The 14,956-nt window shown below is 36.8% G+C and overlaps 1 protein-coding gene across 1 annotated transcript in view; it reads left to right on the forward strand.

The window, feature by feature from the left end:
- Positions 1–14,956, forward strand: part of PTPN22 (protein tyrosine phosphatase non-receptor type 22) — a 37,421-nt gene that overhangs the window by 7,522 nt on the left and 14,943 nt on the right. The window contains exons 2-12 of the mRNA XM_063299824.1: positions 3,050–3,158; positions 5,087–5,163; positions 6,321–6,416; positions 7,406–7,444; positions 7,914–7,985; positions 8,081–8,143; positions 8,534–8,676; positions 10,692–10,758; positions 11,053–11,130; positions 11,818–11,910; positions 12,671–12,741. Coding sequence (XP_063155894.1) covers positions 3,050–3,158; positions 5,087–5,163; positions 6,321–6,416; positions 7,406–7,444; positions 7,914–7,985; positions 8,081–8,143; positions 8,534–8,676; positions 10,692–10,758; positions 11,053–11,130; positions 11,818–11,910; positions 12,671–12,741 — 908 coding nt within the window. The remainder of the gene's footprint in view (positions 1–3,049; positions 3,159–5,086; positions 5,164–6,320; positions 6,417–7,405; positions 7,445–7,913; positions 7,986–8,080; positions 8,144–8,533; positions 8,677–10,691; positions 10,759–11,052; positions 11,131–11,817; positions 11,911–12,670; positions 12,742–14,956) is intronic.

The following is a 14,956-nucleotide window of genomic DNA, read 5'->3' on the forward strand; positions in this document are numbered from 1 at the left end:
AATTCCTTTTCCTTTTTTAAAAAAGAAATCTTTTAAGTTCCAATGTTGGCACATTGGACAAAGCTACAAAGCATCAATAAATGCTACTCCTCTGCTTCGATGAACCTGAATCATCCGTTTTTGGTTCCATAAATATTCTGTGGATCTATGCTCGAAATTAAGGAACAACCAGTTCTCTTTGCTTTAATCACTGTAGCATCCTAGCAATTCTGGTACAAAAAGGGGGTTGGGCAAAAGAAAGGTGTCAAAGGAGAGGGTGTGAAAAGGAATCCGTGTGTGGAAATGTCTGGGAAAGAAAAGCAAAAAAAAAAAAAAAAAAGAGCAGGGACTAATGAGAAAGGAACAATCTCTAAACGGAAAAGGCAAGGACTGGTACACCCACCTACACAGGACAAGACAGTAAGGCTTGCCTTCTGTGGGAAGAGCAAGAAGCAAGGGAATGATGAATCAAGTCCTATGGTGGATTATAGTTTGGACTAAGCACCACCCAGTTTGTTGCCAAACCACACAATTCAGATGGGAAGATGGATAGGTCCACCCAATTTTTAAATCACAGGAAGAAAAGTACAAAGTTTTGCCCTAATTTTAGCCATATCATACTGCCATGTTTTTTTTAAAATCACAGTTAAGGAAACTGTTGCCAGTGGTACAGGATTTTTTCCCTCTGCCCTCCTGTAATTCAATTTCTATTGCTACCATTGCCTGTACTGTAGTTTTTCATACATTCTTCCTGCTAAGTCTCTAAAAAATCACCGGAAAAAGGAAAATTGAAAGTAAGTACTAATGGGGATCCCATTAATCTCAAGCTCCTTGCTACAAACATAATTTCATGATGAGACTCATTTGAAAGAAATATAGGCTAATCTTTTAGGAATGTTTGTGTCGAAAGGCTTTTGTCTCACTCAAGGAGTTGGGCCAAATGATCTTTGATACTTTTCCAGATTTCTGAATCAGTCATTCCCATCAGATTGAGCAAAGCACTATCTTTGAATAAACTTCTCACTCATCTGGTGTTCTATTTTCTCCCGTTGAGCTCCTGATTACATCTATCTGTCTCGTCTTGTCTTGTCTAGAGTTGAAGTTGCTCTGCTAAGACAAATGTGATATCCAGGTCTTCATTTCCTGACCTTTCTGGCCTACAGACATCTATGGACATAAATGCACGGATGGGATACAAGGAGCAAGAACTGAACTATGTATTGTGATCATCCCCACTAACTCATTAATTTGAAATTGTGAATCTGGTGGTCTTTCCTGATCTTTTTCTTAATTCTGTTTATGTATGAGTATCTATGTACTGAGCAGTTGACAAACCAGTAAAACATCAAAGAAACAATCCTTATAATCAAATAACAGTAAAATGAAAAAAAAATAGCAATGAAAGCCATATAAGGACCGATAAGGCTAAACATTTTAGGGACTGTGTGCAGGGAAGACAATCTTTCAGCAGCCACATGCTGTATTTTCTCTGTATCTCTGGCTAGCTGAAGACATGATACATTTATAATATACACGTGGACAAGACCAGGATTTCTTGGGACAAAGGTTTGATTTTTTTAAAGGTGTCTTAAGTTTTTCCTACACTTCTTTGCTGTTTCATTTACAGGTAAAATCTGTATGAAATCATACCTGCATTTATCAATGGTTTGCCACCAAATTTCAGTGTTTGATTTCAGTTGCCTTTGCAGGCTATACATGGCGCAGGCATTGTTGTCCATTCCTGCTTTAATAAGACACAGAAATGAGTGAATGTATGATTATTACTAAAGCACCGTTAGATTGTGGCAGCACTGTAATTTCTTTCATGAATGACAGGGAAAATGTATATGGTTTGGAATTAGAAATAAATCTTGAGGAAGGAGGTTCATACAAATATTTTTCATTCTGTAAAGAGAAATGTTGAGGCTACACTGAGGATATTATATTTGTTTATAAATTCAGCATTATGACTTCCTTCCTCCTTTAAAAAAAACTAAACCAAAACCAAAGAACACTTAAAATTATATATTGAATCAATTGGAAGGATCCCATGGTTCAGCTAACAGATCTGCAAAATCCAAGTTGCCCTCTAGAAGGTAGCAAACATCTCTACTTTTCTTTATTTTTTTGGTGTCATCTGGTGGTCATCTGGAGTGCTGCAGCCCAGATCTGATAGCCTTAACTTCAATTACAATAAAGATAGTAAGCAAGCAGAAGTGGGTTATGCTTTTTCTTACCATGTTTCAAATGTGACATAAAGGAAACAACTTTTATACGTATTTTTTCCTTTTATTATTTATAAACCATCCAGAATTGTCGAGGAGTTGGGCAGCCTCGAAATTTGATTAAATACTTAAAAAAAAAAAAAGCTTGGGCAAGTTTATCTGTTATCTGGAATGAGTACATCTCTCTTCTACAAGTTTCTTTTATAGGAAATGCAGTTCAACTGCATTTCAGTTGCCACTTCATTATAAAATTTAAAGCTGCTCCTAAATTTTATTTTCTTATTAGAAAGTATCCCATTGAAACTAGCTGCAAGGGCTCATGCAGTAAAAATAATTTCTAAGTTCTTTGGGAAAGCACTTTCCCTACTTAACATAGTGGCTACTATAATGTTTCTGGTCTAGTTCAACTCTGGAAACTTGGCACTTTCCATGTGCTGGGGTGGAAACTTCCAGAATTCTCAACCACCATGGCCAGTAGTATATATTTAAGGGTGCATGCAAGAAAATGCTGTGACGAGTGGCATTTAGTCACAGTTGTGGAGAGGAAAGATTTTCATACTTTCCAGTGTACCTGAGCAACATGTTATTCCGCCAATCATACCTTTGCAACAAATGCGTACTCTTCTAGGAAGCCACATCAAAACTGCATGTGCCTGATCTATGTAGGATTCTTGATCAGCACATAAAATTTCCATTCTTACAAAGAGCCCCCCAGCAAAGCCATAGGGCTGTTTAGTTCTCACTGTGGTTATCTCAAGAGAGGCCAGTCAGGAAGTAATGAGAGATGCAGTTCTGTGATATTCTTGTCAGGTTTTCTATAATTACTCTTTATGATTTAACCACAGAAACTGAAGCGGCAATCGGCGACCTATAGAGCAGAGAAAATTTACCCAACAACTGTGTCTGAGAGACCTGAAAATAACAACAAAAATCGGTATAAAGACATCTTACCATGTAAGCTAGGAATTAAATCTATTATTATACTGTTTTTATCATTCTAGTTTATATATAAATTAGATCATATGCATTTGGAGCATGAACTTCTGCAGGGATGGTGGTAGTCATAAAGGCAAGGTGATGGACATGACATTGCAATGCAAATCTCACCCCTTTTGTACTTCTGTGTGGTACATCTGCCATCTTGCCTGTTTGAAATCCCTCCTGTGGATGCTATTGCTCCTTTGTAACGTATAATATAATGTGAATGGATTGGATCCTAAATTAAAGCAATGAAGGAAAGTTTCCTGTCACCTCCTCCCCCAAACAGTTGTACTTGCTATAAATTATCTAGAGGACACTTTATCATGTTGTAGTAGTTAAGGTGTGGGACTAGGAGTTGGGGTACCCAGATTCTGGTCCACTCTCAGTCACAGAAATTCACTGAGGGATTACTTTAGGCCAATGACTGACTCTCTCAGCCCAAATTTCTCACAGAATTGTTGTTGTGAGGGAAAATGGGAGGTAGTGCTATGTACTGTATACCTCCATGATTTAAATGAAAGGCTAGATATAAATCTAATAGAACAAATAAACAAACAAGCAGAGGAAATGAGAATTGCAGCCAAATGGATGGATCTCTACTTGCAGGAAGCCCAGATAGAAAACGTTCTTTCCATGAACTTAACATATATTTGGCTCCAAGTCAATCTATGTCTACACCCCTAAGCTTGGACATCTCCTGCATACATATCAGTTGCAAGATAAGCACAGATATGAACCACATTCATACCATGACATCCATACCACTGATAAACGATTTCTGATATTTCCCAGAACAACTTCCTCCACACAGCACTCTGAGACACTTTTCTTTTGTATCATAAATCATGAATGGTCTGATTTTAAAATTCGTAGTCAAAACTTCCTCCTTCCTCCTCACATACCTTCCACAAAGCCTGCTCTGAACTTTAGGAAGCCATAGATTATATATTGCTATTGTGGCAAAAATGCAGAGTAGGTGACCCATGGCTTATAGGGTGCCTGCAGTCCCCACCTCCATTTTTGCAGACCTTAAGCCATCCCAAGTTATGCGATCAAAAGTTGAAGTCAAACTGATGTTTTTTAGCTGTGTGATTTTTCACTATTTTAGGGATTATTTTCATGCCTTCATTTTCTTAATTGTCACCAATCCCTCCACAAATTTTAAACATACACCGAACAATACAGCCACAGTCCCTCTATGACATCATTGTGTTACTGCCATTGCCCTTAAAAACTTTTTAATTAAAAAAATTGACCGTGGTTTAAAAATGATTGCCATTCCATTCTCTATAGGCCATAGTTGCAGGATGAAGGATTGATCTTTCAATCCATGCAAAGTAGAAAAATCTTCAATTTGCACAAACAGATATTTGGATCCAGGTCTACACGACTACATAATATCTATAAACAAGATTTATTTTGTATTCAGTGTTATTGGGGAAGTAATGGATAGTATAAAGGAGGCCAAAAGCTGAACATTCTGTTGATGCACAAAAAAGAAGAAATTGAAACGTTTGGCCACATTGATAGTTTTTTTAGTGTATAAGGCAGTGTTTCTCAACCTTAGCAATTTTAAGGTGTGTGGACTTCAACTCCCAGAATTCCCCAGCCAGCATGAGTTGAAGTCCACACATCTTAAAGTTTTGCCAAGGTTGAAAAACACTGCTATAAGCAGTATTACTGGCTATATTGATTCTTGTATTCTGGCACAGCTAGAAAATATGATTGGGAGCTTCATTCAGTTTTCTCAAATGAGCTAAGTATGTATTTGCAAGAAAATGCTTGAAATGCTTGTGCAATTGGATTTGCGCTGGACAAAGGTAACTTCATACTTCCATTTAATAGATTATTTTAGGATCCATTATATAAGGATGTTTCTTTTGTCCCTTTTCCTCCCTCAGATGACCATAGCAGAGTGAAGCTCTCTTTTATCACATCAGATAAGGACTCTGATTACATCAATGCAAATTTTATCAAGGTACAAATAACAAAACATTTGATATTCAGTTGCCCATTAGCACAAGATTGTAATGTACCATTATTTTATGATTGCATTTATATTTTATCTTTCTTCTAGGCAGTATGGAGTCATGCATGTGACAATCCTGTTACTTTTATTAGGCTGAGATATTGTCAGCTGACCATGAGCATCATGGCTGAGCAGAGATGTGACAGTTGTTCTCCTTAACCTTCAGCAAACACTTCCATACTATAGTGTTTCTACTGTCAGGGTGAAGCCAACCTGTAATCAATACCACCTTTTCTGATTTCAAAATGCAAATAATACACAGGGATCAGATAGTGTTCTCTTTCTAGCTGACCAAGAGGAGAATATAAAAAATGCCATTCAATCAATGACACCCTCAAGTTACTGCAACTTCTGGAAAAACAACAACCTCCCCACCCTTCATGCAAAAGGAGAATTAAATAAATTGCTAGCCATCTCCTTTGTCATCCATGTTTCCAGAACTTACTGTGTCTATTTGTTGGATTCTTAGCAAAATAAATAAATAAAATCTGAATGGTTTTGATAAAGGAATACCAGTAAAACCCCACTCCCGCCACTTTTTTGTTTTATCTAAAAGGCGTTTACTAATGTGAGGGATAGGGAATAGCCTGCTGGAAAATTTGCTTTCCCTTGTGACTGTAATCATGTAAAAATTGCTGTTGTGGCTTGAATTGAGAAGATGGAGAGATACATTCTGGAGTTTGGGGATAACACAAGTTCTGCACCCAACTCCTACAATTTTCTAAATTTTAGATTGCCTGGATTATCCTGGATTATGCTTTATAGAATAACCTTCCCTAATCTGGTATAATGCCCAGCTGATATGTTGGACTAGAACCTCTATCACTCACTTGTCTGAGGATTATGAAAACTGTAATAGAACTAAGGTCATCATTGTGATGGTGAGGGTTGTTGTTACAGTGGCACCACTTGGAAAAATACTTTCACAATTTACTTTTTCTTTTAACACAACTTCCTATTTTAACAGTTCTTCTAAAGTTAGTGTGGCAGCCTATTTTAGGATGTAATAGTATTGCAAAATGGAAATGGGATATGCCAAAGTGGATTAGATTTGAATGCTTTTTAATAACTTACAATAGCCTATGTTCTACTTATTTCCTTTTTAGGGTGTATATGAGCCAAGAACCTACATTGCTACCCAGGGTCCACTTTCCACAACTGTTGTAGATTTCTGGAGGATGATTTGGGAATATAAAATCTTGGTAAGAGGTAGAGCAATGCTATCTGTTAATTGTTTCTTCAATTTTAGAATAATATATTTTGTCTCTATCTGTACACAGTTTTATTGTCAGGTTATCTGTATCTCTATCACTCCTCATATAGTTTCCATCAGGTGTTTTGTTTTTTTAAGAAAACCTACTGCAAGGGTGAGGCTTTGCATTTGTGTGCAGAAAGCAAGGGACAACGTGCAAGTGGTTTACCATTCTGCAGTTGTCAGTATCTGCCTAATAAAGCATGACCTCCTTCCAATGGAAGGATGACATCAACAAAAGGCATTAAACCAATTTAACTGCAGAATCCAATATCTGATTGCAAAATCATTACATATCTGAACTTGAGAAAAGCTCCAGCCCACTGCTCCAGTGGATACTGCCTGTGTTCCAACTATTTGTTTTCTAGCTTGGCTACCATGGATTTTTCATTTCTTAATTGCACTCATGCACAGATGTGGCAGTAGAGCGATCCCTTTTATATCAACTGTTTGTGGGATGTTTATATTCTACAGTTATTTTTCTTCCATGCAGTAACATATATTGACAATACATAATGGACTATTGTCAGCAATGAAAGGAGGCTGAAGTCAACAACCTTAATAGTTTTGGAGCAAAATTGTGGCGTTAAAATATATATCTTTTTATTCTGTTTCCCGTCTTGACTTTTCCAGATACATGAAAAGTTACAGACTCTTTTTCTTTATTTATATATCTCTGCCTACATCTGAACCTTCTTGCAGTGGCAGTTTTCTTCAAAGGACGGTTGAGTACAATGGCCTTTTGAACCACAGCATGGAAATACATTTTGTCCTCTTTTGTTATGTATCAGATAGTATGCTGTATACTGTGGCTCAGTGAATCCAGTGTTTTATTTCAACTGCATCTTAAAACTCTCTTGTTCAGATCTTTTTAAACAGTATGATCAGGTGTCTGCCAGTTTCCCAATAGCATTCAAACACTGCTTTTTATCTCTTCAGATTATTGTCATGGCTTGCATGGAATTTGAAATGGGGAAGGTAGGTATTGTGTCAAAAGGTAACATAGCATGTAAGAATTTTGGTTAGGTAATGTCTGTACATTTCTGAGCTGGCTCCCCTCCCAGACGTCATTCCATGTGTCAGTTCTTAATAATCAGTCCCCATAAAGACTACAGAGTGTATATACTGCATGTAATTACATGTAGATGAAGCTAACCCTGAGTCTTTTATGATCATGTTTATTCCATGACCCATCTGAAATCTTTCCCAATGCCTGTTCAGAACAGTGCACATGTTTTATTTTGAGACAGTGAAAGTACCACAAAAACTGCCAGGAGTACAGCTGTAGATACCACCTTATTCTGCAATAGGAGCTCCTAATGTTTTCTCATCTCATCTCTAAACAACAGCCTCAGACAGATCTGCTTTTCCTAGATAAAATCAATTGTGGGCTTGGGTGAATATCTGAGAACAGATCGACAGAGTCTCCTATTTGTTTCCCCAACAGAAAAAATGTGAACGTTACTGGGTTGGTGTGGATGAATCCCCATTACAGTTAGGCCCTTTCTTCATTTCCTGTGTAAGTATATTATTTTCTGTTGGAATTCATAAACTGTATTCTTCTTTGTGGAAGTAAATGCCATCGAAATAACTTCCTGGTTTGTCTTCCTTCAGGAGGCTGAAGAAAAAAGAAAGGCATATGTGATTCGCAAATTGAAAGTGAAACTGAATGACAGTGTAAGTGTGGGATGGTCAAGGGAATAGGAATTTATGTGGGCTGGCAGGGAAGCTCAACCTGGGAAAGGAAAATACACGTGTTTCTGTGAATATTTTGTGGTTCCTGTATAGCATTCCCTTCAGAGGATGTGCTTCAGGGATAAGAAAAGTCAATAACATTCCAGCAGAAACCAAATTACAGTAATTACATGTACCTGCAGAAAGGTGGTGGGTTTTTTTTTTTCTGGTGCATAAGAAGGGTTTAGGCAATCCTGTATGGATGCACATTAATATTTCTTTTACAGTATTAGTTCAGTTTGTATTCTGCCTCAAGGGTTGGGATAAGATAATTGGGAACCATCTGTGTTAAACTAATTCCTACAAGTTCATAGTTTTGGGTGCCTTTTCTAGGAAATCAGAAGTGCCTACCATTTTCATTATAAAAATTGGCCAGACCATGATGTGCCTTCTTCAATCAACTCTATTTTTGAGTTCATAAATGAAATACGTTGCTACCAAGCACACAATGATGTACCTATCTGTGTACACTGCAGGTAAGATTACTTGAAAGCAGAAATCATTTTTAACTCCAAGAGAGCAGAATTGTTCTGTAATTCTTTTTGAACATACATACAGACCTAAAATCATATTTAGGAGGCTGCAATAAATCATGCTAGCTGGCCCTTCATATTTTACATTTCTGCTGAAGAAATCTTTACTACTGATTTCATGTCCTATTAATTTTCTATGTATCTTTGTTTTCATGCATCTATCATCCACTTACTCCAACATGCATATTTGCAAGCACACTTTTTATGCATGCACAGTAAAAAAAATGCTGTACTCTAAGTTACATTGCTTTTAGAACAGCTTAATTTTGCCCCAGCAGATAATGGGTGGGGAATTTTTGGTTTCAACAGCAGCTAAGGTTCTGAGGTCTTACATGCATATACTGTATATCCATTGCATCCACAGGGAGCATTCACACAACACACACACTTCCCTATTCCTCCCTCTGCCTCGGTTCTAGTCATTCATTGCAATCAATATTTTCCTGCTTCCATTAGTGGTGGGAAAATGATCAGGTTCCCATCAATCAGCTGATGATTTGGGGGGGTCAAAGCAAACCTGCAGTCCATCCTGGATGTCAGTTTACTCATTCACATTATACGTGCATGAACTTCTAAAACTGGAAGATGTAAGGTTAGGGTTACCAGATGTCTGGCAAAAGGAGGATATGTCCTCCTTTTTGTCCTCATGTCCTCTGTCTGGCAGGCATAGCCTTAAAATCAAATATTGTCTGGCTTTTTGAGTCTCTTGTTTTGTTTTGTTTTTTGGGCTGTTTTCACACCAGTAGTCACTCAAACGTTCATGTATTGTGACCTTGTAAATTATCTGCTTCTCTCTTTCCCTCATCTGTTGACAGACTTGACAGCCTAGATTTATGTTATTTATTTCCTGATTCCAGCAATCAGCTACAATCCAGCCCCTTCAAACCTATGATCACGTAGTCTGTAGATCACATGACTATCAAATTTTTGGTGGTGAAATTTGAAAAGTACATTGTTGTCGATTCTATATCTGCTTGTTCAGGTATCTGATAACCCCATGTAAGGTAGTTTGTAAATAAGACACAAAAATATTGTATGACAATGACTAATTTCTAATAGGCAGTGAATGAAAAAAAGAGAAAGTAAACAAAAACATTACTTGCATGTAATAAAAAGTGTTACATATTACAGCCTGGGGTGTTATATGTAGGATATTTGTGGAATGGGCTACAATATAGCTGTGAATGGAGAAGGAGAAGATTATAAAGGTTGCTTATAGTAATTCTGGAACAAGATATGTAAGAGGTATTTGTAGTAAAGGACTTTAGACTGATTTTGGAGATTGTCATGGTGGAGGAGGGAAGAAACAGTCTATTAACTATAAGAGGCAATTTAGGGTTGTTCTTTTTCCATGCTGATAAGTCTTTTAAATTGAGCCCAGAAGACCTACAAATTGATTAAAATTACTCAATCATGGGAGTAATAGGGACCCAACATCCTATTCCCAGAAGAGAAATTTGTACCAATTTAAACTCCATATGAGTTAATTACATGCAACTGCATGTTTGGAATGTGATTTGCATGCTTGTTTTCCTCTGAAGCATCAGACACTATTGTTGCTGAAAGCTGGTCACTAGGGTCTAATAAACAGGAATTAAGCTTGAAGAACAAATTCAAATGCAAACTAGTATCTTTATTTGCCCTCACTGAAATGCCATCTTTGCTATAGTCATGGATGTTTGGCAGATCCTTTGCCTTTAAAATACCCAAGTTGGATTACATAATAAATAAATAAAAATAAATAAAATCATTGTAAGATTCCCAATGGCTGGTAGAAATACTGAAGATGATGATAAAATATGAGAAGTTTCAGTGGACGTATTTGGCTACCTTCAGCCAAATAGTAGATCTGAAGATACATTAAATGGATTTTGGAGAAATCTGAATATTCGTTGATCAACATAAAGAGAGAATAAAGTATTATCATCATTCTCTTAGCAATTTGTCATGTCTTTCAGTGCGGGCTGTGGACGAACAGGAGTCATATGTGCCATTGATTATACCTGGACCTTGCTAAAAGACAGTGTGAGTGCTTTCATATTAATTGTCTACTGACCCATCTTTTTAGATGCCATCTAGATCAAGGCAGGAACCACCTAAAATTATTATTTAATTTTCATGCTATTTTCTATGTTGATGCCATTTCAGAAGAAATGAATTTTTCAACAAACTGACACCTAGGTGTGACAGAAATGATGAATTATTAGTGAGTTTTCCCATAACATGCAATACAAGTTCTCTAATGAGTATTCAGTGCAGCGCAGTGATTGCATGGCTGGGCATTTCACATGAGCACTGCCTTCTGTTTTTTCTCTCAAGATTCTTCCAGTGAACTTCAGCATTTTTAATATGATTCAGGAAATGCGCACACAGAGGCCTTTGTTGGTGCAAACTCAGGTATGTTCAGACAATTTGGTTTCTTTATACAGTGCCAAGCATAACTAATGCTTTAATTAATTTTGTGTTGTAATATATTTTACAACATTTTTCTATTAAAAGCACCCAAAGAAGTGAAGAAGCTTATTTGTCCTATAAAGGCATTGCTGTACTGTAAAAAAAATCTTGTGTGTGACAGTAATGATTTTTTAATACTAGGGGCCTCTTGGGGATACATCAAAGGAACAGGTGCTGATGCTTTCAGAAAAATAGAAAGCAAAGTTCAAGTTATTTAAATGTTCTTTGATAATGTGCCATGAGGACATTTGCCAAACTGGCTTCTTAAAGAGTATACTGTATAACCCTTCAAATGCAAATCCTTTCTCAGAATGACATGCCACCATTGCTTGAAACTTATGTGATAATACTGTCCTCACTCTCTGTTCATGTTTTACTTGTCACTGGCCAGGAAATGAAGCAGAGCAGGAACTGCAATCTCCTCTTCTAGCTTGCCAAATCCAAGCACGACACACGATCATAACTGCTTATTAAATGGACTTCCCTAATCTTAGTGCCCCTAAGAACAGATGCCAGAACTTGTAAATGTACCCAAACCTTCCTATGTTAGACAGCTTAGACTTGTGAAGTGCAGAAATGAATAAGCAATTGTGATGTATCTCCACGTAACTCATGGGTGCTATCTTTCAGGGCCAATATAAGTTGGTCTATGATGCAGTAATTGAACTCTTTGAAAGGCAGATTGAAGGATTCTCTGATCATTCTGATCCTGTTATTGTGGAGGTAAGCCTTCCTGTTGGCTCTAATTGCAAACAAAGTTAATATTCAGGGACAGTTTTTCTGGAACAATACTGTAAAATCCTTTCCTATATTTAATGCTGCAATATCACATGCACTCAGCTCTGTATTCTTCCTACTCCTCTTTGCAGCTACTTTTGATCTAATGTGTGATAAGAAGCAATCTAAGATAAAATGAAATCTCATAACTACTCTGAGAACATTGCCATCCCAAAGTGAGTTTAAGAAAGTACCAAGTTTTATTTAAGACAAAGAGGTAACAATTAAGCATTGTACTAGAATAGGAACTAGATGAGTAGGTGGAATTCTCACCCAAGATGAGAAAAGTCCTCTCCAGATACTTAAAATTTATTCCCTTCAGCTTGGATGTAGACTGACAAACACCTATCCCTTCTTTCTTGGATTTCAGTCCTGCCATTGTCCCAAGGTGTATATAGGGGCATATAAAATTCTGTTACTGTAACCTTACAATAAAGGTAGTGTTAGTACTCATGGTTTGGGTTTCTTGTCTCTACTACCTTGAAGGGCTGACATCAATCTTGCAACCCTGATGGAAGGTTGCTGGGACTGGAGATGTCTTTATTAGCCAGCAGAAGGAGATATGAGCAACAACTCTTTTTTTTTTTTTTTGAGACATGCTTGATAGAGAAATCTTAATAATGTAATAAGTTATAACTGTTTTTAGTTGGCCTGAGACTATGAAGTGGGTCCTGACCCACAAGCTGAACTTCTGTATCTTCTGCAGACTGAAATAAACCATCCTGCAGCCAATATACCTCAGGAACAAATGGAAAAGTCTATAAAACAACCAAACAGGTAAAAATAGATATTATTCGTAAATGCAGTACAAAATCTGGGTAGAATTAAGGACTTTAGAAGCTTTGGTATTAAAAAGATTTGCCTGAAAGTCAACCCTTCTGAACTCATTGGAACTTCAACACTATAAATCTCATTGAGTTTCATTTGTGGAGCTAAGTCATGTAATTTTCTCTCCCATTGAAACAGGACATAAACATCCTCAGTCCTGGCTAGTATGTTTGCCCTCATAAATATTACTTTCTTTCTTTTTAAAATAACTTTGATTTTCAAAGTATAGCTAAAATACAAAATATAGAGTATAGGTAAGACAGAGTACAGAACTAAAGAAAAAAGAAAAACTATAAAAGTGCAGAACTAGATAGAAAGTGGAAAAAGAAAGTGACTTCCAACTTTCTCCAATACAGATATAAATGCCTTTACAAATATAATCTCTTATCATTAGTTAAACCTTAGTAACATTATTTCTATAAAATCAAACCATTTAATCATCAAAACCCAAAATCAAAGCTTGATTTTTTTCTGACACAAGCAAATAGTCTAAAAGTGGTTGCCAAGTAGAAACAAATTCAGATGTGGTATTTTCTTTTATCAATGCTGTTAACTTGACTATTTGGGCCAGTTCCATCAATTTAAACATCCCTTCTTCGACTGTAGGGATCTGTGGATCTTTCCATCTTTGTGCATATAAAAGTCTTACTGCTGTAATCATATATAAAAGCAAAGTCCCATGTTGTTTCTCAAGCTGATTCTCCATCAGTCCCAAGAGAAACAGTTCAGGTATTTTTTGTAAGTCTGCTTTAAGGATCTTTTGGATATTAATACATATTTGATCCCAGAATTTTTTAGCCTTCTCACAAGTCTCATAAATATTTCTTAACTACAGAGTAAATAAACTGATTGTGACCCAAACATCCACCACTATCGAATGTTTCCTTAGATATGTATCTCTGGCTATTGGCTGTGGTTGCTAGATGGAATCAAGAGAATATTGGTCTTTATGGGCATTTCCAGGCTGCCGCTATTTTCAGTCCTCAGTTCCTCAAAAGCAGATTAGCAAAATGCTGAGAACAACATTCTCATGGCCGAACCTCTAGAGCTGAGGGAAGAGAAAGTAGCCAGGAGTCAGTATGTGTTGTGGATTTCAGCAGCGCTGCTGGTTCTCAGGAAGGAGGGAGCACATTCCAAGAAGGGGGAAGAGTCCAGGGGGCAGTTGTGGGAAAACCAAGAGATTCAGAACAGCCCCGCCCTAGAGCTTTCCCAGGTTACTTCCTCTTAGGTTAGGTAGAATTGCTTTAGTCTGGCAAGAATCTGTCTGTATGGTGTTCACAAATCAAGAACTGAAGTTCAGCTGGACTGATTCTTGGTTGTTCTTGGGCTGGGCCTAACAGTATGAGAAAGGAGTTCCCACCAATAAAAGGATGGACCATGCACAAGCTCTGCAGAGTTAATGCTTCAGGTGGAAAGTCCAGTTTCACTGAGATTCAAGTGCAGCTCAGCCAGCAATAAATCCACTTAGTATCCACTGGAATCATGAGATCAGACATATTAAGAACTAATTCTGAAAGAAAAAAAACCCTGTGGAAATACCCCAGGACTTGCTGAATGGACTTATTTAACCACTGAGATAGGCAAGATTCTAGATTAGTTGGATTTTGTTCTGGATTTTCTTACATTTCCACTTCATCTTTACCAGCCAAATGTGGACTTTAACAAAGACCTTGAGCATTCTGGACAAGGTTTGTACCACTTTTTAAATAGTAATTTTATTAAAGATTATAATTACAACAATAAAAAGTAATACAAACTGAAAAAAGAAAAAGAAAAAGAAAGAGTAGAAGGTGCAGAAAAGGAAAAAAGGAAAAAAGAGAAAGAGAAATAGAAAAGAAAGAAAAAATAAGAATATAGTAAAGAAAAATATATATAAAGAAATGACTTCCCTCTATTATCACAAGTATAAACAATTTTAATAACTTACCACCTTCTCTTAATATATAACAAATGATGTGTTCTTCCCATATCCCAACTCTTATATATAAACAAATCCATAAAGCCTCGTCATTTCAGTCCTGATATCAGCAAAAGTCCATTAAGAGTTACCAGAGATAATAACATATCTATTTTAACCTTGACCAAATAAACTAACTTTATATTCCTTCCTTTTACTTCTAACAATCTTAATCTTTAGTCCCTTCAAATAATGTCGTTGAACGTG

This window comes from Candoia aspera, chromosome 3, assembly GCF_035149785.1.
Source record: "Candoia aspera isolate rCanAsp1 chromosome 3, rCanAsp1.hap2, whole genome shotgun sequence".
In the NCBI taxonomy this organism is placed as follows: domain Eukaryota; kingdom Metazoa; phylum Chordata; class Lepidosauria; order Squamata; family Boidae; genus Candoia; species Candoia aspera.